The sequence below is a fragment of the Paramormyrops kingsleyae genome, chromosome 5 (assembly GCF_048594095.1).
Source record: "Paramormyrops kingsleyae isolate MSU_618 chromosome 5, PKINGS_0.4, whole genome shotgun sequence".
Taxonomy (NCBI): Eukaryota; Metazoa; Chordata; class Actinopteri; order Osteoglossiformes; family Mormyridae; genus Paramormyrops; species Paramormyrops kingsleyae.
In genome coordinates this window covers 22332253-22357396 of record NC_132801.1, presented here as the reverse complement: position 1 = coordinate 22357396, position 25144 = coordinate 22332253, and the positions used below count along the sequence as shown (strand labels likewise).

General features: G+C 52.7%; 1 protein-coding gene across 8 annotated transcripts in view; it reads right to left on the bottom strand.

The window, feature by feature from the left end:
• The window catches only part of LOC111856782 (protein TANC2-like), a 171436-nt gene that overhangs the window by 89219 nt on the left and 57073 nt on the right, over nt 1-25144 (bottom strand). For 6 of the 8 annotated variants that reach the window (XM_072712408.1, XM_072712407.1, XM_072712410.1 and 3 more), the window contains exon 3: nt 14891-14990. In XM_072712408.1, coding sequence (XP_072568509.1) covers nt 14891-14957 — 67 coding nt within the window. In that variant the 5' untranslated portion in view covers nt 14958-14990. Of the gene's footprint in view, nt 1-2422; nt 2535-11065; nt 12046-14890; nt 14991-25144 lie in introns of those variants that run through there. The other 2 variants (XM_072712415.1, XM_072712414.1) reach the window with 2 other exon arrangements.

Sequence of the window (25144 nt, the reverse complement as noted above, 5' to 3'; positions counted from 1 at the left end):
CCACCCCCCAACCCCCCCCCCCGCCCCCAAGCATGGGCAGGATGTGAGCCTTCTGCCCAATGACCCATTTCTGTAGCATAAGTGAGGAGGAGGGCTCCGAACAGAGCAAGCAGACCCGTTACAGTCAAAAACAAGCTAGCTGTGAAGCCACAGGTGGTACATAAGGCAGCACCAGCGCGTGATGTCACTCTGCAATCGCCTTAGAGGGTCTGACGTTTCTCTGCCTGTCACTCCTGTAACGCCGTGCAGAGATCCAGGTTGCCGCGGGCCCAGACTAAAAGAGGCAGACAGAGCATATTCAAAGCTCGGATTACAAACCTCAAAGGCAGAAGCTGCCGAAAAGCGTCTCCATAGCGACGCCCGCATTCAACGACAGCACATACACTCTGTCATGTCTGAGGAACACGCGTCACGGATGGGAGACCGACTAAAATGAAAATGACAAGCTAGGGACGGTCACGCGTGATGGGAAGCCAGTCCTGAAATACTGGTATCAAGGAATTCGGGGCTGCAGAAATATTCATAACCACCAAATTGATAAAAAACCGTAAGACATAACCAGCCCTGCACCAGAACAGCCCCATGGTTTAAGGCCGATCGATAGCACAGCGACTAGGAGTCGTCTTCACTTAACGATCTCAGGAACATCGTCACCGCAGCAGATCTCCAGCAGGGGGTCCGGTGAGGTGCTGCTCTGTGATCTGACCACCTGAGTCATGGTCGCCCACACTGCTTCTCACTTAAAGGGTACAAATTGGAAAGAACCAAATCTGCATTCCGTCTGTTTGCCTCCAGACAACCTCCAAGGTACAAAAAAAATCACAGACATGACATTCAAGATAGGAGGTCGGCACAGAGACAGGTCCGAGGATAGCCCATCAGACAGAGCCCCCGCTCCCCCCCCCCCCCCCACCGCAGGGCCAGAAGCGACGCAGCCGTAACACCTCCACGTCGACTCTGGAGGCATGATTAATTAATGGCAGCCAAGATGTCGTCGAGAAGATCCAGAGGTCATCGTGTAATATCACACTAAAATCAATTAATCCAGTTGTGCTCACTGTGGCGCCCTCACTGGCGGGATTCATGAGACCAGCAAGCCAAGTCATAAAGAAATACGGCTGAAAATGTATTAAGGGCCACAGCCACGGCTGATGGCACACCGGCACATCCAGGCAGCCGCACGCAGCAAGCAGACACGACAGACAGAGCAGCTCCTCAGAAGGAAGGAGGCCGCTTACAAAGAATGCTTTGTCGTTAAAAAAGGAGAAGAGGAGGACATCCCTGGTGAGCGGAATGAGATCCGACAGCATGGAACCTTCTGGGGTTTCCTGCAGCCCTCTGTCTGAAGCCAAGGGGCTGCGAGGGGATACTGCTGGGGGGGCTGGGGGGGGGGGGGGGGGGGCACATGTGGATTCTGTAGACCTGGACGGGTGGGCAGACACACAGCGACAAACACACACACACACACACACACACACACACACACACACACACACACACGTACGCATGTGTAGGGTAAACATATCCTTATGGGGACCGCTCATTCATTTCAATGGGAAAAATGCTAACGCTAACTATGACAACCTTAACCCCTACCCTGCCCTAACCATAACCCTAAGTAACCTAACAAAATACAAGAGTTTTTGCATTTTTAGTTTTTTCATAGCAGTCACTGATTTTTATAAAATAGAGTTTATTTATCACGTTATGGGGACATTATGTCCCCATAAGGATAGGTAAACCTGCTCGCACGCACGCACACACACACACACACACACACACACACACACACACAGTTCCTTCCCTTTTGTTCTGTGACTAGAGTGGCGTGGGTGGGCGAGTGTGACCGAGTGGATGCTGACGATAAACACAAGGCGTGATGGGGGGGGGGGGCTAATGAAACAGGGAGGAAGGAGGTGGGGTGTCTTGCTAATGGGCCCCGCGACGGGTCCCCGCAATCCCTGCCTCACCTGCCCTGCCGTGCGGGGCAGGGGGGTTACTGACAGATGGGTGTTGGGGGGAGAGCTAGGTGACACGGCGTGGCGAGGGAGAAGACAGAGAGACACACACAGGGAGCGAGACTCCAGCCTGACTGGCAGCCATCAGGAAACCGGGGATGAGGGAGCAGGTGGCCAGCGGCGGGGGGGGGGGGGGTTACAGCGATGCCACGGGCACATGGAGGCACAGACGGGCACATGGAGGCACAGACGGGCACAGACAGGTACATGGGCACACAGGGGCATGAACACATACACATACACACATACATACACAGGGCACAGCATCCATCACAACAAGCCGTCTCGCCTTCTCACAGCGCAGTGATCGGACACAGAGGTAATCTACCTTTACTTCCCTGTTAACCCCCCCCCAAGCCCCCCAACCCAGCGCTCCCCCCCCCCCCCCCCCCAACCCAGCTCACCTCAGTCTGCTGAACGTCTCTGACTCCCCGGCTGAAAAGATCTCGGACCATGGTAGGAAAGTTCACAAGTTGGGTGGGGGGGGGCGAGAGAGAAAAATGGAGATGACGATGGGGTGGGGGGGGGGGGGGGGTCAGGCAAGGGGGGGGGGGGAGAACAAACAAAAAGGGAGCAGAGAGAGGGATGAAAGGAGGCAGAGAGAGAGATGGAGCAGCACGGACAGAGGGAGAGCTCTGTGCAGTGTGGTGAGTGCGGACGGCGAGCGCCAGGTGTCGGCGTGCACACACACGCACAGACTCGCACAGACTCGCACACACACGCACACACACGCACAGACGCGCACACTCATGCGGGCGGCGCTACGACTCACACTCTCTCACTCTCTCTCTCTCTCTCGGCCCTCTCTTAACTCCTTCATGGCCAGAACCCCACAGATAAACAGAGCCTGTGGCCGGGGGAACCCACTCAGCACCATCCCCGCGGCATCCACCCCACCCAGCAAACATCCACCTCTGCCTAACACCTCACCTATTAATAATCACTATACAGCTCTGAGAACAATGATGTTAAGTAGGACAAACTCCTACTGACCCACAAAGAAATGAACAACTCTTCATGCACCAAGGTTATAAGTTATAAAAAAGCTCCACAAACAGAACAAAGCATACGGGCTCCTTGTCCTTCTCAGGGCAGTGATGTTCCTCAGCATACCAAAGGGGGATCTCACTTCTCCGGAGAGGCAGCAGAGGGCCAGAGCAGTGTGTCTGCGTTCTGACTCTCTGCTGTCAGCTCTGTCTGCGTTCCTCCCAACTCAGGGCTGAGGAAAACGGTCAGAAACAGGCAGAAATCCAGCCCTCTGCCGGGTGACTGCAAGGCCTTTGTCTACCCGCCAGTGCTTATAACACAGGAGGTTAGTGCAGATGGGAGGATGTGCTCTCTGTCCCACAACAGTCACTGTCAATTAAGAGATGCAGCGAACACACCAAGCCCTCCTCAAAAACAGAGGACACTCATCTTCACGCGGCAACCCACACAGGAGCATTCCGGAGCATTCCGGAGCTCCCACTCAAAGGAGGATGTGCGCGCTCGCACGAGTTCTCCAGGGTGTCAACAAAACAGTTCCCACTTCCCAAAAATAACGTCCGACGTGACGCAAAGTGTGCCGGGCTCAAGGAACGGGAACGGCGAATGCGGGAGCTGCGAATGCGGGAGCTGCGAATGCGGGAGCTGCGAATGTGGGAGCTGCGAATGCGGGAGCTGCGAATGCGGGAGCTGCGAACGTGGAAGCGGCGAATGCGGGAGCGGCGACTGCGGGAGTGGCGAATGCGGGAGTGGCGAATGCGGGAGCGGCGAATGCGGGAGCTGCGAATGCGGGAGCGGCAACTGCGGGAGTGGCGCACGGCCTTCTTGCAGCTGAGCGAAGACACAGACTGCATCGATACGGTGATTAACAGAAAGGGCCCGAAGCTACAGACAGAGAGAGAGACAAACGAAAGAGGAATAGAGTGAAAACACACAGATTTGCTGTGATGAGGAAAGAGAGGTGAAGGTTGTCAGATTCACCGATCTCAAACCTACAACATCTACACACACCAGACCTCCATCCTGACCTGCCCGTTTGCCGTCTGGTCCTGGGACCGGGTCTTGGTGAAAATTTAACACGAGAGCAGTATCCAGAAACAAGCCCAAGTACCGTGAGGAGGTTCACAAAGACTACCACCAGGACAAACCACTTGTTAAGCTGCTCAGAAGTTAATGCAGCTTTGAAAAAACCTGCACTTCTTGAGATTAATGTGTCTGTCCTCCCAGTTCTCCCAGTAAAACCAGGCTTTTCAGCCCCTGTCCTTGTCGCTGAAGGTCAGGCAGCTAAGGACCAGAGGATGTTGCAGCCCTTCTGTCCAGCCCTGCTTGATTTCACACTGCCAGTCATCCTGACCGCACTTCACAGCCAGTGGGAGTGATGACACAGATAAACAATCTCTCTCTCTCTCTCTCTCTCTCTCCTTGGTTTCAGACTAAATCTAAATCTGGACAGAAGCTGTAGCTTCCGCCACCAGCCATCAAGTTACGTATCATTTAATGGGAGCCAAGAATGGCTGATAACAACATTGGATCCCTGGTGAGGTGCTGCAGTTCGATTTGCAATCAGCACCTTTAAGAGCCAAAAAGGGTCTTAAAAGCGACCAGGAGTCTGCAACAGGGCATGTCCAACAATGGCCCGGCGAGAGACAAAGACGTTGGGTTGTGGCCAATAAGGGTTAAATACGCCTCTTTGAAAATACGCCTCTCAAATCTTTTCAGACAGAAACTACCACTGATGACAATGTGCTTGGTTTAGTTCTCTGCCCAAATGATTCCTTGACCCAAGTCTTTATGGGGTTGGAGATCTGCTGAAAGACACTTCAGGCATATCAGGATAAAGCATGAGCTCACCACCATTAGAGAACCTGGGGAGAGAGTTTCTTCTCGACGCAGCATGCTTTCAATCAGACCAAGTAATGGCTTTTAAGTTCCCATTATGCAGGCGGTGCTGTGGGCAACCCAAGCATCCTGTAATTGACGTTATAAAGTGCACATTACCATCACAGTGAGCGTCTCCGTAGCCACAACAATATTGTCATGGCATCCAAGTGTACAACCAGAGATGTAGTGCAATCCGTCCATTTGTACTGTGAACTCCAAGCAGCCAGAAGGTCCTCAAAGTTCTCCCTTATTTTAACTGCTGTTGTGCTCAGGAACATCGTTGCAGGCCATCCTTGGAGATCCCAGCTTAGAGCACATGTTGGTAAAATGATTAGTACAATAAGCAGCCTGGGAAGCAATGAAAGAAAGAAGGTCTTATATAATCATTACATTAAACGAGAGTTGTGACGGCACCAGCAGGGCTGAGTGCACACAGTTCCATCGTTACAGGTGCACTGGAGACTGGGAGTCGATGGAGGAGGTCCTCGGCATGCTCAGCTGTGGGGCAGGAAGGCAGCGTAGGGGCTTTGTCTGGCCCAGAGCAGATCCACCCCCCTGGTCCGGCTCCAGAGCTCTCTGCAGCCAGAGTGACTCGGCATAGCGACGGGAAATAGCTTCCATTCCCGCAGATTAATGGATTCTGTCTGTCTGGCTTCTGGCTCAGCTCAGACCAGCCACACCTGTCCTCCCAGGCCCCGCCCACAAGCCCTACTATCCACCCCCCCCCCCCAGCCCCCCAGCCCATCCCCTTGCTGTCGACGCCATATGCAATGAGACTGAGCCAGATGGATGGGGCTACGAGCAAGGGATCGGAGAGAGTCTGAGCACCAAGGAGATCGGAGCAGACCTTTTGGAAGGAACCTTCTGGATGGTAAGTGATCACATGCATGCATCATAGCAGAATAGGCTCCCAATAAACACTCAGTTTACCGGGTGAGCTGCAGACATCTTGGTGAAAGTAAATTTGTCAGAAACATAAGTGGTTGTTGTTTGTCTGCTCCTATACTCTCAAATTATGAGAAGGGGAAATTTGCCCAGTGTGAGACATAGCAATTTCCCGCATCATTTCCTACGGCAAGTTCTACCATAACACCTGGCTATAGGCTGACACTGTTCAGGAGTCACCGAAGCGCTAACTGGTTTCCAGCTCTGTGAAGGACAAGGGGCAGCCAGCCCAGGGGCTCAGACAGGTTGGCTGAGAGTTGGCCGTGCCGGCAGTAGCGTGTGGGGGATGAAGGAGATAAATGGCATGAGTGAACGTGTCTTGGAGCTGCACCATCTTCAGAAACCAGACAGTGACTCAACACCACAGCACTGGCCTTAAACTGTGCCACAGCATGACCCCAGATAGCTGTGTCTCCATGACACGGGTGTCCCGTCAGGAGACAGCCGTCGCTGACGCTGCTTATCTTACCGCGGTCTCCTTGGCCAGGCGGCCGGGGCATGCAGCGTGTTCGCTGCAGCCAGCTCCAGTGCATTAATCTCCAAGCACATTTGCGACAGGGGAGTAGGTCGCAGGCAAGGATAAAGAGAATGAAGAGACTCATGTAAAGCACTCTAAGCAGGGCAGCCCAGCAGGAAGACCTCGCCGCTGGACTTCATTACACGCAGGTCGATGTTCCTTAACCTCAGAGATGTACCATTTATTATGTCACTGTGTTCTTCGCTGCTTTTCAAAGCAGTTTAATCTTGTACCCCGGGATTGGCGAACAAAACAAAAAACCCATTTCATTTGCCAATGGAATTATGTCACGGCTCAGTACCTACACTGAATAACAAAGATATTAGCAATAGTCATACTGCCTTTTGAAAAAACTTTGTGCTATGTGTGTGTATGTGTGTTTGAGGTGCGCGGGTGTGGGGGATTATGTTTAATTGCAGGGGACCAAATTGTGGGGACCAAATGTCTCCAACAACGTAATAAAGACCAGTAATTTTGACGTTGTGGGGACCATTTTTCAGGTCTGTGATCTTTGAATGCAATCAAAATAGTAAAAATGCCAAAAATCTTATATTTTGTTTGGTCACTTATCGTTAAGGTTAAGGCTAGGCCTGGGTAGGGGTTAAGGTCATCATGTTGTGATTAGAGTTTTCCCCATAGAAATGAATGGAGAGTCCCCACAAAGATATAATTACAAACCTCTGTGTGTGTGTGTGTGTGTGTGTGTGTGTGTGTGTGTGTGTCGGTACAGGAATCAGAGCACAAAACTGTACCACAGTACAGGCAGGGACAGCTTGACTGGTACCTTATAGTCACAGCCGACGCTCCCCCCAGTCACGTTTTCAGATGAGTTGCCACGATTTCCGTTTGGCACGTGGTACTGGTTGCCAAAGCTGGAATTTAAGGCTTCAGAACCACCTCTTCTGTCCTCCTTTGATCAGCGTACGGAAGGCTCATTACCTCAAGGGTGACCCACCAGGCACATGCAGGCCAGATCTAACCCTGATCATCAGCACTGGGATTCTTTCCTTCCAAAGATCTTCTCTTCTACAGTGCTGAGTGGAGCTCAGCTCAGGAGAATCAGTCTGCCTCTTCATGATACAATAACAGGAAACCAGTCTCCCAATGAGCAGGGAGCCGTACCCATCTCATTTATCCAACTGCAAGCTTATCTACTTTAATATAACCATTTTTTTCCTTTGTTTTCCTACAGGGCAAGAAGACTCATTGGAATACTGAGGGTTGCTGGTATGCTTGTGTGTGTGTGTGTGTGTGTGTGTGTGGAGTGTCTGTGCAACATTATCATCAAACTGCATGAATAATGCATTAAATCATGATGCTCACGGTGGCCTGAAAGGTCCAAGAGTGGAAAAAGAAAAATCTTCTGACTACACATTATAAAATCCAAACACACGTCAGCTGTAGCATTAAAACAGGAGAAAGTGCTGTTTGTTGTAGTGCTTTATCGCTAGCCTCTTCAGACGTTTATCAAAATTTACCAAAGTACACACCATTCTCTGTTCAAATTTTTTTTTGCCTATGGACTTAGTTAATTAAGGAAGGTCAATCAAGATAAGATCACAGCCGGCTGCACCACGGAACAGAGTCACATACTCACAGACCATTCGTCATCCAACAAATCCAAACTGATAAATATCATGATAGAGAAAAAAACAGCTAGGAGCTAGGACAGGATCTGTAAACTACCATTTCAATTAAAAGGACCTGGGTTTCACTTAAACACTTGCTGTATGGTAATTGGTCAGCCTCCTATAATCATGCAGGTGCCACTAAGGTTCATGTGAAACAGCAGAATGAATCTTTCAATCATGGAAACAATCCAGTCAAAGCACAAGAAGAACTGAACTCTTTAGCTAAGCACAGGAGCCTTTCAGTTTCAGAGTAGTTTGTAAAATCTGAAGTAGCTCAAAATGTCTTTCCTGACATGCCTCCCTGCAAAATTCCCCATCTGCGTTGATTAATCTCATGCATAATTCCAGCAAAGTCTGAGTCGTGGTGGTTTGGAGGTTCTGTCTGAGTCCTGAATCCTCACTGCATTACGTTACCACTGCAGAAAGCAAAAAGCCAATATGGAGGGGAGGAAACCTTCCTGACCAATCGGGCACACCGCCACGCATCCTGGCTGCCCAATCAGAACAGGAGCTCCTGGAGAATGTGTTCAGGACATGAGGTTGAGGGGAAGGTCCCGCCGGGGTTGTCAGGGGGTACAGGAAGTTCAACAGGATGGAGGTTGTTGGCTGTGCAGGTCACCTTTTGATACAAGCACGTAACAAAATCACACATGTCTGACTCATACCCAGATTAGCCATTTGAAGCCTGAACATCAATTATAGGACTGCCAATTCCCTGAGATGTCGGATTTCATCACACTCACGAGGGCAGAACATGGAGGAAAACCATCAATCACACAACAATGCACTGTGACAGACACCCAGTGAAATCACCGATCGCACTTTGTGTTCTCTGCACCATGATGACTGGTTTTATTTTAACTTACCCCAGAAGCATGAAGCAAGGGCCACAAACTTGCGCAGAAGTCATAAATAAAGACGCACCGACTCAAAGCTGGACCAAATTAAACGGAATCAAAAACAGAGCGAGGGAAAATTTCCTTGCGAGTCGACGCTATTGTCACGGGGGACAACAAAACAAAAAAAGTGAAAATCTACTAATATATCCTGAAGCATCTCTCACAGTTTAGACTACAGCTGTCTGCACTTTCACGCTGAGGCTATTCCAGTCAGTGACAAGACATTTTCTATCTGGTACCTCCAGCTTCGTATCGAATCTGCCCAGAAATGAGTTGACTGGAGAAGACAAAAAAGTGACACCCAGCGCGGAGATGTGAGAGCAGCAGCAGTCGCCTTGCGGTGCTCACTATGCTATCATACCTCTGATCTCTCTGTGCTGGTTTCCTCTCCATACGCTGCCTCCTCACTGCACACTACCAGGGGGAGGTGACCCTCTCAACGTGTGTCAGGTACATTTAATTCTAAATTAGGTGTATAAAACAACACACCTATGAACACCAATCCCGCATTGGTACCGAGATCCCCATGCCCACTGATACCAAGATGGTTCCCCATGACACTGGTACCACGACGGTCCCCCATACCCACTGATACCAAGATGGTTCCCCATGCCCATTGGTACCAAGATGGTCCCTCATTCCCACTGATACCAAGACGGTCCCCCATGTCCATTGATACCAAGATGGTCCCCAATGCCCACAGATACCATGATGGTTCCCCATGCCCACTGGTACCAAGACGGTTCTCCATGCCCACTAGGACCAAGATGGTCCCTTCATTCCCACTGATACCAAGACGGTCCACCATGTCCATTGATACCAAGATGGTTCTTCTTGTCCACTGGTACCAAGATGGTCCCTAATGCCCACAGATACCAAGATGGTTCCCCATGCCCACTGGGACCAAAATGGTTCCCCATGCCCACTGGAACCAAAATGGTTCCCCATGCCCACTGGAACCAAGACAGTTCCCCATGCCCACTGGAACCAAGACAGTTCCCCATGCCCACTAGGACCAAAATGGTTCCCCATGCCCACTGGTACCAAGACGGTCCCCCATGCCCACTGGTACCAAGACGGTCCCCCATGCCCACTGATACCAAGACGATTCCCCATGCCCACTGGTACCAAGACGGTCCCCCATGCTCACTGGTACCAAGACGGTCCCCCATGCCCACTGGTACCAAGACGGTCCCCCATGCCCACTGGTACCAAGACGGTCCCCCATGCCCACTGGTACCAAGACGGTCCCCCATGCCCACTAGCACTGAGACCGCTGGCCATGCTATCTGGTACTACCACCATCCCCTAAGACCACTGGTAATAAGACCCCAAAATGTCCACTAGACCTTAAGCTTTTAGACAAGATCACACTCATGTCCAGTGAGACCCCCCCCACATTCCGCCCCCTCCCTCTCCCCTAGGATGCAAGCCAGCCAATAATTACAAACAGCACAACTGGAGTTTGACCTCCAGAGCAGAGACACTCAATTTGCTCAATAAAACCTAATTGCCATGTCAGGCTGGCAGCTTCGCGGCTGGGCCCACTCTCCACCACTCCGCCTACCACTCTCACCCATCACTGAGTGTGACTGGCAGCCAGCGGCACGTGGCCTCCCCTTGTCATCACAATTAACCCTGAAGGACACGCTGCAGAGCCCACATGGATCAATGAGCAAGAACCGAGATGGCACTCTTTTGATAAGTAAGGAATTCCGGAACTATCCCAGAATTATTATGATTACTGGGATGTCTGGATGGTGCTTCCATCCAAAGGCAAGCTATTTATTAATCTCTAGTGCCGGATCACATTTAAGGAACCGTGTCATGAAACTGACTGGCAACCACCATGAGCAAAAGGTCTACAGGCAAAAGAGGGAATTATCTTCTCGGAAGAGATAATGCGCCGCGACGAGTCTGGCTCATCTTCTCTGCTCAATTTCTTCCAAAGTAAACATTCCCTTTTATAAAAGGATGGACGGGAAGGTTGGTAATGACTTGCATCTCTGTGGGAGCAGGAAGGCTGCAGGCGACAGGCCCCTTATCAGCCTCCTTCATGCATCGCTTTGAGGGCTTCACCCTCCAACACACCCTGCCTCCACAGCCCTTATCTGCAGCCTCAGCGCCAGCCGCGCCCCACTCCTCTCCACCTGCAGCCTTAAACTGTAATTGGTCTAAATGACTAATTACCTCCGGTCAGTCGACATGATTAGAGTCTCTCTGTTCTACTAGAAGCCCAGGGGTCATCGTTGGATCTCCTCCGGAGTTCGCGCCTCTCACTCCATTTCCTGTTGTTGACCGTGTCCAGCTTCCACCAGTCTTGGTGGATCACAAGTCGCTGGGTTCAAAGGCTCGACCTTCTCCAGGGAGGGAATGTCATTCCCCGAGTGACTCCCTTAGACCAGAAGTCTCCAACCAGCAGACCACAGCTACTCGGTGATGAGGAGACAGCAGCACAGAGCAGGCCTGCATCACTCCTAAGGTACCGTCACTGAATCCCCACACAGCACAGGCCGGTTGCAGGAGGCTCCGGTCCAGCCAGGTCATCCCTGAGAGCTCTGTAAGACTCATGCGCAGCCTCATTTCTCCACAGTCAGCTGTCCTACCAAGGAGAAGGACGACGAGAGCCAGCCTGCCGGTGCAGCCACGCGGACTGTGCGTCCGTCGAGGGGGAGGTTCATATTTCCAGTGCTATGCATTTATAATTTGTACGCGTGTCCATATTGAGGCATCCCAGCCGGAAGTCCCACGCAGACAGGTATCTCTCCCCCTCAGGATGCCACGTCTCCCCCTCAATGTGCTACAAAGCAAACACCTGCAGCTGGAGGCTGAATAAAATGAAAGTAGCCATAGCGGCAGCAGGCAGTGGGCTGCCTCCCTGCACTGTAGGAGCCCCAACCCCTACATCGCAGCACCAGCCCCTACATCGCAGCCTCAGCCCCTTCATCTCAGCCTCTCCATCGCAGCCTCAGCCCCTACATCACAGCCTCAGCCCCTTCATCTCAGCCTCAGCCCCTACATCGCAGCCTCAGCCCCTACATCGCAGCCTCAGCCCCTACATCGCAGCCTCAGCCCCTACATCGCAGCCTCAGCCCCTACATCGCAGCCTCAGCCTCTACATCGCAGCCTCAGCCCCTACATCGCAGCCCCAGCTCCTACATCGCAGCCTCAGCCCCTACATCACAGCCTCAGCCCCTACATCACAGCCCCAACCCCTACATCGCAGCACCAGCCCCTACATCGCAGCCTCAGCCCCTTCATCTCAGCCTCTCCATCGCAGCCTCAGCCCCTACATCACAGCCTCAGCCCCTACATCGCAGCCTCAGCCCCTACATCGCAGCCCCAGCCCCTACATCGCAGCCCCAGCCTCTCCATCGCAGCCCCAGCCTCTCCATCGCAGCCCCAGCCTCTGCATCGCAGCCCCAGCCTCTGCATCGCAGCCCCAGCCTCTGCATCGCAGCCCCAGCCTCTCCATCGCAGCCCCAGCCTCTGCATCGCAGCCCCAGCCTCTGCATCGCAGCCCCAGCCTCTGCATCGCAGCCCCAGCCTCTGCATCGCAGCCCCAGCCTCTGCATCGCAGCACCAGCCTCTGCATCGCAGCCCCAGCCTCTGCATCGCAGCCCCAGCCTCTGCATCGCAGCCCCAGCCTCTCCATCGCAGCCCCAGCCTCTGCATCGCAGCCCCAGCCTCTGCATCGCAGCCCCAGCCTCTGCATCGCAGCACCAGCCTCTGCATCGCAGCCCCAGCCTCTGCATCGCAGCACCAGCCTCTGCATCGCAGCCCCAGCCTCTGCATCGCAGCCCCAGCCTCTGCATCGCAGCCCCAGCCTCTCCATCGCAGCCCCAGCCTCTGCATCGCAGCCCCAGCCTCTGCATCGCAGCCCCAGCCTCTGCATCGCAGCCCCAGCCTCTGCATCGCAGCCCCAGCCTCTGCATCGCAGCCCCAGCCTCTCCATCGCAGCCCCAGCCTCTGCATCGCAGCCCCAGCCTCTGCATCGCAGCCCCAGCCTCTGCATCGCAGCACCAGCCTCTGCATCGCAGCCCCAGCCTCTGCATCGCAGCCCCAGCCTCTGCATCGCAGCACCAGCCTCTGCATCGCAGCCCCAGCCTCTGCATCGCAGCCCCAGCCTCTGCATCGCAGCCCCAGCCTCTCCATCGCAGCCCCAGCCTCTGCATCGCAGCCCCAGCCTCTGCATCGCAGCCCCAGCCTCTGCATCGCAGCACCAGCCTCTGCATCGCAGCCCCAGCCTCTGCATCGCAGCACCAGCCTCTGCATCGCAGCCCCAGCCTCTGCATCGCAGCCCCAGCCTCTGCATCGCAGCCCCAGCCTCTCCATCGCAGCCCCAGCCTCTGCATCGCAGCCCCAGCCTCTGCATCGCAGCCCCAGCCTCTGCATCGCAGCACCAGCCTCTGCATCGCAGCCCCAGCCTCTGCATCGCAGCCCCAGCCTCTGCATCGCAGCACCAGCCTCTGCATCGCAGCACCAGCCTCTGCATCGCAGCCCCAGCCTCTGCATCGCAGCCCCAGCCTCTGCATCGCAGCCCCAGCCTCTGCATCGCAGCACCAGCCTCTGCATCGCAGCCCCAGCCTCTGCATCGCAGCACCAGCCTCTGCATCGCAGCACCAGCCTCTGCATCGCAGCCCCAGCCTCTGCATCGCAGCCCCAGCCTCTGCATCGCAGCCCCAGCCTCTGCATCGCAGCCCCAGCCTCTGCATCGCAGCACCAGCCCCCCCTCCATCCATATGACGCACGGAGGTAGCAGCACAAAGCCTCCAACCGCCGCCAATGGTCAAGGCGGGGGAGGAAAGCGTCCCCTCTCCCTCCGGTCTGGCTCCTCTCCTCCTACGCCGGCTGGCACACCGGTGAGCAGTGACGCTACCTGCTAGCGCTGCAACCTCAGCAACGGCGAGGATCCCAGCCTGCCCCCCCACCCCAGTCTGACATAGGACAAGGTGGGGGGGGGGGGGACCAGCTGAGAAATCTCAGATGATGGTTTGTGTGTGTTTCTGAGACCCAAATAGAACTGGAGAGTCAGAATCATGCCAAACAGGGAGCGTGGCAGGTGACCCTGAAACATTTGGAGCAACAGCTGTGATCCACGAGGAACATTCCAGAGCCGTCTGTCAGCTCACTGGCCAGTTCAGCTGCATTCAGCTCACAGCAAGGACACGTTTCACAGACGTCTGGTCACATGTGGGCAGAACAGGGACGCCGCACTCATCCTGTGAACGATGCTTGATGACACTTGATGTTGATGCTTGATGTTTTTTACCAACTGATCTAACAATCTTTCTTTTTTAATAATCTTTCATTACTGTCTGATTATTTATTTATTGATTATTAATTATTCACAATGTAATATTATTAGCTTGCTGTCCCCAATGAAGGGACTGAGAAGGGAAGTGTTAACACGCACAAGCCACAAAGACTGAGAATTTCACAAAGGGACAAACAGAGTCCCATCAAAACAAGGTCAGTCATAAAAACGAGGCCAGAGATGTGGGGCGGGGCAGCACACGCACAGCGACACACGCTCCGGCCGGCCCACACAGCAGCAGTCAGCTTCCTGCCGTAACACCGGTCCAGCCACTGCACACTGCACACTGCACGCCAAACCACCTTTACAGCCCAGCATCCTAAATGGATTGTAGAAGGGAGCAGAAATCCGCGAATGGCAAATTCACATGGCCTGTCAGCATGGACTCAGCAGTGAGTGACAGAGAGGCTCCATAAGGATCGATAACATGGTCCACTAGCTTGGTGGTGATTCCCAGACTTCCAGTCACACCTGAGGGACTCCACAGCACCCCCTAGAGGAATGTGAATACGTGCACCTTCACCCACCAGCCCACATAAGGCTTCGGGAAGGAAACAGGGGAAGCAGGCACTCAGCTGTGAACATCGCACAGGACTTGACTCTCGCCATGTGCGCAGTTGCGACTCCGCGGCAGAACTGTAGTAGCCTGGCGGCTGGACCGGATCGGACCGACTCGGTCCGAGGAGAAGGTCACTCACCACTGTTGCGGTTCTTGCGGTTGGATTTCCCGCCGCTAAGCAGCATCTTCAAGCTGTTCTTGAACATGATGCCGTAGGACCAGAGGGGCTATGCAGGAATCTGTAGGGGCGGGGGGACAAAGACGGTGTGAGCAGTAACATAAACAAATAGCCCCAACAGCGACCCAAAACTTTGAATTTTTGTTGTCGTTAAGAGATTACCGACACACATAAACAAGCAAACAGCTGCCAGAAACAAACCTCCCGTGTGCACCTCCCGTGGTCCCTCCCTAAATGCTAGCCTGCACCATTAAACCACCCACTGTCCCCCCTGAAGAGAAACCAGTACTCATCCCTCAGGTAATGAGGTACCTGTTATTACTGGCACACCGCATTACCCAGGGGTATGTGTTGAAGACAACTCAGAATGCCGATTGGTCAGTGAGTGTGCGAAGGGAAGCCAGGCCAGCCAATAGGAAGGCTCACGAAAAGTTCACATAAGAAGCAGTATAGTGGAAACCAATCCCAGGCCAGGATGCAGAGACCGATGAACATTCTCAGAATTCTGATGCGCTCTGCCTCAACAAGGCTGTCGACAAGGACACTGACGAGGCGCTGAGGAGGCTATAGAGAAACCATCCCCACCAACAAATAAGAACTTCTTCAGACAAAGAACAAAAACAGCCCACTGTTTCTACATTCAAAGTAACCATAACAAATCCTGACAGATGGTTGGCATGGTGCATGCCTGCTCTAAAACAGATTTATGTTAGGCCTCGCGTTAAACCTCGTAGAAAATGTAATGCTACATCAAGTAAATAAAGCGGGCTTTCGAAACTTCAGCCGCTACGTTAAAACACAACTTTCGGTCCCAACAAAGCATGAGACGTCCTGGTACAACAATCAAAGCAACAGCTAGTTATTCTGTCAAATAACTTTGCCGTCCTGTGCCTGCAGTACTTTAAACACTTACTCTTAAGAAATTCCCAGTCATTATTTTATGGTCTGATCGATGCTGGTTGGATCCAGGCAGTTTAAAGCAACAAAAAAAGGAAAGAAACAAGCTGCAGGGAACCAACCTTAAACATCTGGTTTAGGCATCTGAGTGCAGCCGACTGCAGCAAAGCTGTTAAACATGAGCAGCGCAAAGCCAGGGGGGCAGAGAGCGGGCTGTAAATTAGAGACAGTGAAGAGAGGGAGGGCGCTAGCGGCAGCAGGCCAGCCGGAGACCAGTACAACAGGCTAACTGGGTACCGGAACTGGAGTTTATCCCAGAAAGTGGTTTAGGAATGTAACTGGAGACCCGTAAGAGAGATTAACTAGAGAACAAGTAAAAGAGGCTAATCAGGGGCCAGTAGGGAGGTTATTGAAGGGGCCGGTTACAGGAAGCGTAACTGGGCAGACATGTGGGAGGCTGGCCAGGTCCTCAGAGTGTCACAGCGGAGCCGCAGTGGGGGCAACCGGGGCAGCAGCAGCGACCATTCAAATTACTGCACATGGCAAATTACTGCACGGGACAGCACAGCCCCCGGGACGACACCTGCGGCGCCCCGTGCTCAAATAGCTTATAGTGGAGGAGCCCGTAAACCCGGCCAGGAAGACAGCACCCCCACATGGGGGCGGGGGTAATGGGACAGTACTACACCTAATGACTCCCAGGCTATCCCATCCGACCCCTCCTCTGCTGTCCTGAGGCTGCTCCCACCCCTCCTCTTAATGCCTCTGGCCCCACACATCCCCCCACACCCCCCACCCAGATTGCCAAGATGCACGGGGCTGCGCTTATAATTGCCGTGGGGAGGAACAGATGTTGCCGGTTACGTGCGGATGACTCAGCAGCTCACAGGCAGGAATCAGGCGGGGGGGTGCTGAGCGTCCATTTCGGACTCCGACGAACACAGAGAAGAGAGCGACAGGAAAGCCCCCTGACCCCGAACTCCGACCCCCAAACGCAGAAAAGCCTGTGTGCCCCTCTGCAGTCACGTTATAAGGCAGAACAGGAACCGTCTGCACCATGTCCCCAGCACCTCTGTGCTGCAATTGTGACAACGTCTAAAGGATCAGCGGGACACTCTCCACCTGACCCCCCCAGCCCCCCCCCAGAGGACGCTCCATGCTCGTAATTGCAGAGGGGGGCACCAGCGGAGGCCCACTCCTGTAGGAGCTGGGATGTTGTGGCAACATGTATGCATGTGAGCCCCCACCTCCCCCGATATAGCCGAAGGTCGGGGGGGGGGGGGAGGGGGGGGGGTCCACATCACCCTGCATACGCAATAAAACACCCACTGGGGAAACAATCATAAAACCACTGCAGCAGGAGGAAACAAACAATGTGCAGATATTACAGAGTCTCAGCGAAGAGTCATGAAACCAAAAAGAGGCAAGCAGGCTGGTCAACGGGCCGGGAAAATGCCGGAAGCAGGAGGTGGGCTGATGAGGAGAACAGGACAGGAGGAGAACATTCCGGGAGCAGAGGAGGTGCTGCAGGGCTCCTGAAGGGTGTGGCTTCAACTCCCTGTGAACCTGTGAGCCAAAGAATCAGAGCCTTGGATGTAACCTATAGGTGGAGAAGACGTTTAACACGGCGCCCTCTCAAACCGCAGCACTGTGGCCGACGTTCGGGGACTGAGCCACTGCAGTGTAACCCAACCCCTGGGAAGCAGCTACGCAGTAAAGATCCGCTTGGCTGTAACTGGCCCAGAGGTCACCGGCGAGCACAGGAATGCCGTGAGAGAGGATGGAGGATGTCGATAGGGGGGCATCGTGTGGCGGCGGCCGGGGAGGTCTGCCCCACGTGGATAAAGGCTGTAGCCTTGGTCACCGGTAACCAGCTAAACACAGTACTGTGTCCAGGGAACTCCCATTAACAGCACATCTGGCGTGACGCTCACGCTTTCAGGCTCTCACGCTCACGCAAGAAATCTTACGGCAAATCTATATTATTACATTATAAGCCTAAAATTAGTTATATCAAAAGCGTTGGGGTAGTATGCAAACCCTACAAACTATTTACAAGGTAATAAAACAGTTACATACATGTACATGCGCGTGTGCGTGTGTGTGCAGACTCTCACTCCAGCCAGCTCACCAGCCCTGCATTTACCTTCTGAAATGACCTTTGCAGAAATGGGTGACAGAACAACTGAGCATTAACCTCACTGTGAGTCGTGCGAGGTACAGAAGGGGTAGAACATCGTACATGCAAAGGTTACATAGAATTTGGAGTTTAGCAGGAAAAGCCCTCTCCCTAATTAAGAGTTGTCCTTACAGATTTCGGCCAGATGCTGCAGTCCAATCACCATTTCTGCATTTTACATGAACGTTGCACTTTGTGCAGCTTGCTCTTAGGGAGCATAAACATCCCCACCAAGCTGCATGATTGCTGTGGTTTTCATTAACATGATAAATATGATAGCTGGGATTAATTTGCTTGCATTCATGTTTTGATTTTTCGATTGCTTTGTTCCTCGCATTATTAAAGTTCACTGTTGACTTGAAAACGTTCTTGTTGCCCGTGTTCCAATAAATGTTCCGAGAGCGGCTAGGAAGAGGATTTGTAGTTATCGCCATGAAATGGCAGCGTAGCAGCTACGGCAGAGGACTCTTGAGCTGAAGGTCACCCCTCTGATCCCATGAGAGCTTCTGCTTCGGCACCTCAGCCAAGGCACTCAACCCGAGACAAACACAGCGGAACAAACACGCATCATACATGTCAATGTATTATATCTCATCTGAGAATCGCAAGAAATTCCTCATAACTCAGCTGATCCATGATTTATGTTGCCTTACGCTGCAGGGAGGCCATTTCAAGTGATCTTATAAATAATTACACATCTTTTATCATTCAGACAATAGGGCTGCTTTGGATGTTATCTTTATGCTAAATTGCTATTAACCGTTACAGCTGGAGAGCATAAACCAGGCATATAAAGACCAGGGCCGCCATGTTCGGATCCTGGCATCCAATTATGTGACCCGTTTCAGGGAGGATGTGGGGGGGCTTCATACACAAGCCCTTGACGTGACCTCTACCATTCAGGCGTTCACCTTGCCTATCGGAGAGCCGGGATGTATGACGAAGTCACGCCAAGGGGGCTGGGGGAGAGGCAGCGTAAGCTGAGACGGCACACTGGTGATGTCAGCCTCTTGGCCCAGCTAATCAGCGAGCACATGGAGCCCATCTGGCCAGAAGCAGTGGCTTCAATAATTCAGGCCCGTGTCTCTGCTTTTGTAAGCCAGTGTCCCCCCAGGACGCCTCTGACACGCAGGCCGGGGGGGGTAATACAGCAGCCTTCCCCACCAAGGAGCGTGCGTGTGCGTGTGCGTGTGCGTGTGCCCTGCGCTGTGGTCCAGGCGCTTGCTCGACCTCCCTGTGCCGTGCCGCCTAGATGCCAGGCCTATATTCCGGACAGTTTAACTACGTTCATATGCTATATAGCCTGGTCATGGCCACACCCAGCAGGGCAGTCTGACAGCGGATTGCCCGCTTCGGTAAAAGCTCTTCATCAGCATGCACAGATGCCAGGACATACTGCTCATTAACCTTCATTTTTTTAAAAATATCAGTCGCTGGATGTTGTCAGGTGGATCTACATGGGATAATGAACAAAGAACAAAATAATTTCAGCCAGAAGGACCAGCAGGGAAGGGCATGAGGAATAAATTAGTGGGTTTTTGAGGGAGTTGGGGGGGGGGGGGTGGTGTATTAAATAAGACATTCAGATAAATCAGGCATGGGAAGGGGACACGCGAGGCCACCTTCCAAGCCTCCGTGGGGGGGTCCCGCCCCGCCCTCCGCACGTTCTCCATATCAGAGCCCAGCCCTTCTGGGAGCTGCTCTCAGCCTGTAATAAAGCATGAGGACGCACACAGAATGCGCAGTCGGAGAGCTTCTCTCATGGTTAAACCTACTGCCTGCCATCTCCAGGGTTGTGGGTTCGAGTCTCTCCTCCGCAGCGTGTGAGAAGCTCGCCCGTCTTCCCACCGGTCCAAGGCCTTCTTCCTCCCAATGGTGGACAGACAAATATGAGAACTGCTGTCTCTACAAAGTACACGGGCAGCTGTGAGCCCTGTGATGCACTGCTACCCAACCCAGGCCGTCTTCTGCCTCACGCCCTGCAATGACAGGGAGAAGCTCCAGCCTCACCAAGGCCCTCTACTGGATAATTGGTCGGATGATGGATGGAAATGTTTGTAATAAGCCCCCTACTGACACAGCGAGGATTCCTAACACCCACGTTTAGCCCTTCCCGTGTGAAACGCAGCCAGACGCGGCCGGTTAATAGCCCAACCCCTGGAAAGGGTAAACAGGGAAATGATGCTAATAAGGAAGCTGTGTGCAGCATGTGCGGAAACTACCCACAGGGGGAGGATCGGCACGCAGCTGAATGGTCTGCGGAGGTCTGCAGTGCGGGGAGCACGTGAGGAGCCAGCAGATGGAGCGCTTGGTGCTGGTCGCCGCCTTCCCGTCTCCAGCTCGCAGGAGACTTTCAGTGCGGGTCCAAGCTGAAGGAACGCGGCGCCAGAGCAGGGACGGGACGCCGTCTCCAATGCTAGGCAGTGGCCATCTTTGTTATGGGTCATGTGACCCGAGGTCACACTCCCTGAAGGAACTAGAGACACCGCAGGATGTCCTTAATAGAGGAACAGGGACCTGGAAGTGTATGTGGAAACGCTGAACGAGGCCTGGTTTCTGGCAGCATTAGCGAATAACCAGGCGAACAAAATGCTTTGGATTAAGACATCTGGAACTATAAATATCATGGTGTAACAGTATTTTCTGGTTCTTTCTAATGTACCATAGCGGCCGCAGACATATGAGAGGACAGGGTGAAGCAGCCGACGGACACATACCATCTGCTCCGTTTGGGGCAGAGAAGCAGCCTCTCTTCAGCTAGACGAGTCCGGCAAAGGCCTCTCATCGCAACCTGACTGAATGACCCAGAGAAGCCTCTCTCAGGTCTCCATGACGATCACTGTCATTGTGGAGGCACATCCCAGGTGCTCCATCTCTGGGACCCCCCCCCCCCCCCCATTGAGTGCAGTGAGGAGCCCGCTCACTCTCCCTCGGCCGAGGTGAAAACGCTCAGCACCCAACACCAGTGCCAGGTGATGGATGCCAAATGGATGTCAGACCAGAACCCAGCGTGTGTAAAACAGCAGGACTGACTGCATGTAGAACAGGTTCAATGCTGCATTCCATTCTGACCCATCCTAAAACCCAAGTGACCCATGCACCATCTTCTATAGCGCGTATCCACAGTTATTCATCATCTATACATACCTACACAATGCAACCTTCTGTTAATAATCAGATCTGTTATCATCACCTTGACCAGAGGGGACAAGACTCAGACGCTCCTTCTAAGGAAAGGGGGTCAAAACAGGACCCCCCTGCTTCTGCATGGAGTGGTACATCCCTGCCAGAAGACCCCCCCCCCCCCAGATCAGTTAGTGGTGCCGGCACTGGAAGCAGCCAAGACTCACGCACTATGAGTGCTTGGCATAGCTTCCCCCCACCGAAAAGGAGAAAGTTGGCTCAGCCGTAAGGTGACCACACCTGTGAGGGGTCACAAAGCCTACAGACGACCTCTGGCCGCTCCAGTGAGGGGGGATCACATGGGCATAACCCTCCCCTAAAGTCTGCTCTCGCGTTCCTCAGTCTCAGCCGGGCACCCTTAAAATGACGCCCGCCTTTGCATCGTCATAGCAACAGCTCTCACTCGAAATAGAGAGTGCCACGAGGTGAGATCACAGTCGTCAGCGGAAGCGCGGAGGGGATCCGTCTGCGGCGTGTCTGAGCGTCCTCGTCTTCGCTCTCCGTCACTCGCCCTACTTCCTGCGTGCAAGATGAAGGCTTCTACCTGCCTCCCCCGATTCGCAACGTCGCACGTCCTCCGTCTCCCCTTAAGGGAGGAGCTCAGCTAGCCAGGAATGTCAGGAGACGGATAAGACAGGAGGGACGGATCGCTCACAGCCATCTGCCTGAATCGCTTTCCCTCTAGCCAACATGCGACGCCTCTCAATGAGGATAAAGAGACACGACAAAACGCTCACAATACACGATAGACACAGGTCACAGAGGAAAATAACTAAGATACTAGAAAAAAACAGCTTAAAACAAGGAAGCTATGGTTGTACACCTGTCTGAAATGATCATCCTGAACCGTCAGGAAGCCTAACAGGCAGATAAAAAGTCACCTATTTTATTTTGGAACCACACCAGACTTTCTAAGTGCACCCCAAATGGGGAACCCGCAAGGTTCTGGATGTTAACGGAAGCCATCAGGCAAAGGAGCAAACCTGAGGACGGAAGTGTATGAAATGTAGGCAATTTGTCCAAAATAATTGTTTGTCATCAACCAGCCATGTCTGTGTATTATTCAGGATTATTCCAGAATTAATTCATGATTAAACATTCACAGACAGACAAATCTGTGTTTTTCACTCGTTGAATTGTCTATGTTATTAGATATTATAAAGGAGACAGATTCATCATATTTTAGGTCATGATAAGGCAGGAACAGAGCAAATGGAAAATTCCGCTCCAGCACCGCGTCACTGTCACACATTGATGTGACAGTACAGCCCCCCCACAGGTAAAATGAAAAGTATGCAGTAGGACACAGGATTCTGGATGCCGTCCCTGAAGCAGGCCGCCTCCATCTGCCACCTCACAGCGACGTAATTACTCAACAATTAATGACACTTCACCCGTTTCCTGTCCATGCTTATGGTTCTGAATCACCCCTAAAAATGATTTTAAGCACGAGCGTGACCGTGAAAAGACGAATTTATTCTAACGCCATTTGGTTGCTGGCTGGGACGGCATGGAGCAGATCTTTGACCACAAAGGAGAAGCTGAAGATGAGCCTGCCTGAGATGACAGCGCTTGGAGAAATGGCAGCTTGTCAGCGTGAAAGAACCTCCGGGCGAGATGAAGACAGCGAGGTGAAGGAGGCACCTCACGGACGTGTGACCAGGACCCAAATAACCCAACTCACAGCAGTGGGCCTGTATGAGGCTGTAGACCAACTGAGTAGTGAAGCCTCATGAACCATTTGCTGTATTTTTTTTAACCGCACATAAACAATAAGACAACTAAAAAGGTGCATTTTTGTGATAATGTTCCCTGGGTAACACAGGTTTTATCCCTAAAAGAGAGCAAAACGCGTCCATACAGACAGACGGAGAGAGAGACAGGCACAGAGCTCCATCACTGAGTCACGCACATGTCCCGGCATGGCCCCTAAAGTCCAGACAGACATAGTCAGGTTTACAAGAAATATGGCTATAACTGCAGCCACACACTCATCATTGGCTAATCTGCTTTCTCACAGAAGCATCATCATTATTCCCGCATTGCTCCATGTGTTTCTGCAAAACATCTTACAAAATGGAGGACTAGGGAAACACACAAAATATGGCCAGGCCAAGACGCAAGGGATCAGCTGGTCCCCTCACAGGGAGGAGACGACCACAATCTGAAGCAGAAGCTTGAGGAAACGGATTCACCCTTCAGTGTTACTGCACATATAAGGCACAGCGTGATGCAGGTTCTATGCTGCTGAGCCACACAAGCCTGGTCTGTTGGTGTGGTTTGTTCCCTGTAAAATACAGGCCTCCTCCTCCTCACTCTGCTTCCTCCTCCTTCACTGCTCTCTTACTCTCTAATACAGGCCTCCTCCTCATTCTGCTTCCTCCTCCTTCACTGCTCTCTCATTCTCTAATACAGGCCTCCTCCTCCTCACTCTGCTTCCTCCTCCTTCACTGCTCTCTTACTCTCTAATACAGGCCTCCTCCTCATTCTGCTTCCTCCTCCTTCACTGCTCTCTCACTCTCTAATACAGGCTCTTCCACTTCACTCTGCTTCCTCCTCCTTCACTGCTCTCTTACTCTCTAATACAGGCCTCCTCCTCCTTCACTGCTCTCTTACTCTCTAATACAGGCCTCCTCCTCATTCTGCTTCCTCCTCCTTCACTGCTCTCTTACTCTCTAATACAGGCTCTTCCACTTCACTCTGCTTCCTCCTTCACTGCTCTCCACTCTCTAAAACAGGCCTCCTCCTCCTCATTCTGCTTCCTCCTCCTTCACTGCTCTCCACTCTCTAATACAGGCTCTTCCACTTCACTCTGCTTCCTCCTCCTTCACTGCTCTCCACTCTCTAATACAGGCCTCCTCCTCCTCATTCTGCTTCCTCCTCCTTCACTGCTCTCCACTCTCTAATACAGGCTCTTCCACTTCACTCTGCTTCCTCCTCCTTCACTGCTCTCCACTCTCTAATACAGGCTCTTCCACTTCACTCTGCTTCCTCCTCCTTCACTGCTCTCCACTCTCTAATACAGGCTCTTCCACTTCACTCTGCTTCCTCCTCCTTCACTGCTCTCCACTCTCTAAAACAGGTCTCCTCTTTCTCACTCTGCTTCATCTTCTTTCACTGCACTCTGATCCTGATGCAGGCCTTCTCCTCCTCACTCTGCTTCCTCCTCCTTCACTGCTCTCTCTCTCTCTTTAAAAAAGGCTTCCTCCACCTCACGCACATCACTCTGCTGTCTTCCCCGTCTCTCTTTCTCTCTCTCTGACACACACTCTCTCTTCCAGGTGGGCTGTTCTCCATACACCAGCAGAAACACAGGCCCTTATAAAGGAAACATGAAGTGGAGTCTCTTTCTGCAGGATGCTGAATGGCTGTGATCTAGACTGGCTAGGCACACTGGGGCCCCCAGCCCTCACCGAGAGCCGGGAAGCTGAGACCTGCAGGCTCACACGTGTATCAGTACAGAAACAGAAAATAACAAAGTCATTTTCATCTCTCACCAGCCAGGTAACAGAATCCAGAGGTGTGTAACTCTACTAGGCAATGGTGTATATTAATGATAAATAGCATTACACAAGTCCATTTCAAAACAAGAAGGTTCTCTCATGAACTACAGCCCCACTGTAAGTGGTGGTAGATTATTCAAAGGTCCAAGATGGCAGCGATGATCGATTCCCTTCCACCATTTGATCAGTCGGGGGTCTCAAACAAGCCAATAAACATTTGCAAATCCTTCTGCCCACGTCCTAACAGTATTGATCTAAGGGGGTGGGGGGTCAGAGGTCGGGATAGGCCAATGCCATTAGTGTTCACTTAGGCTGCAGCTGGGGACGATCATCTTTAAAATGTGCCTAACAGTCGTGAGCAGGGCGCAGCCTGCGATGGGCAGCCATCGCATTTAAGTGTGGAAGGGGCCGTTTGTGTCAAAGGCTGTTGTGAGTGAGACAGTGAGGAAATGG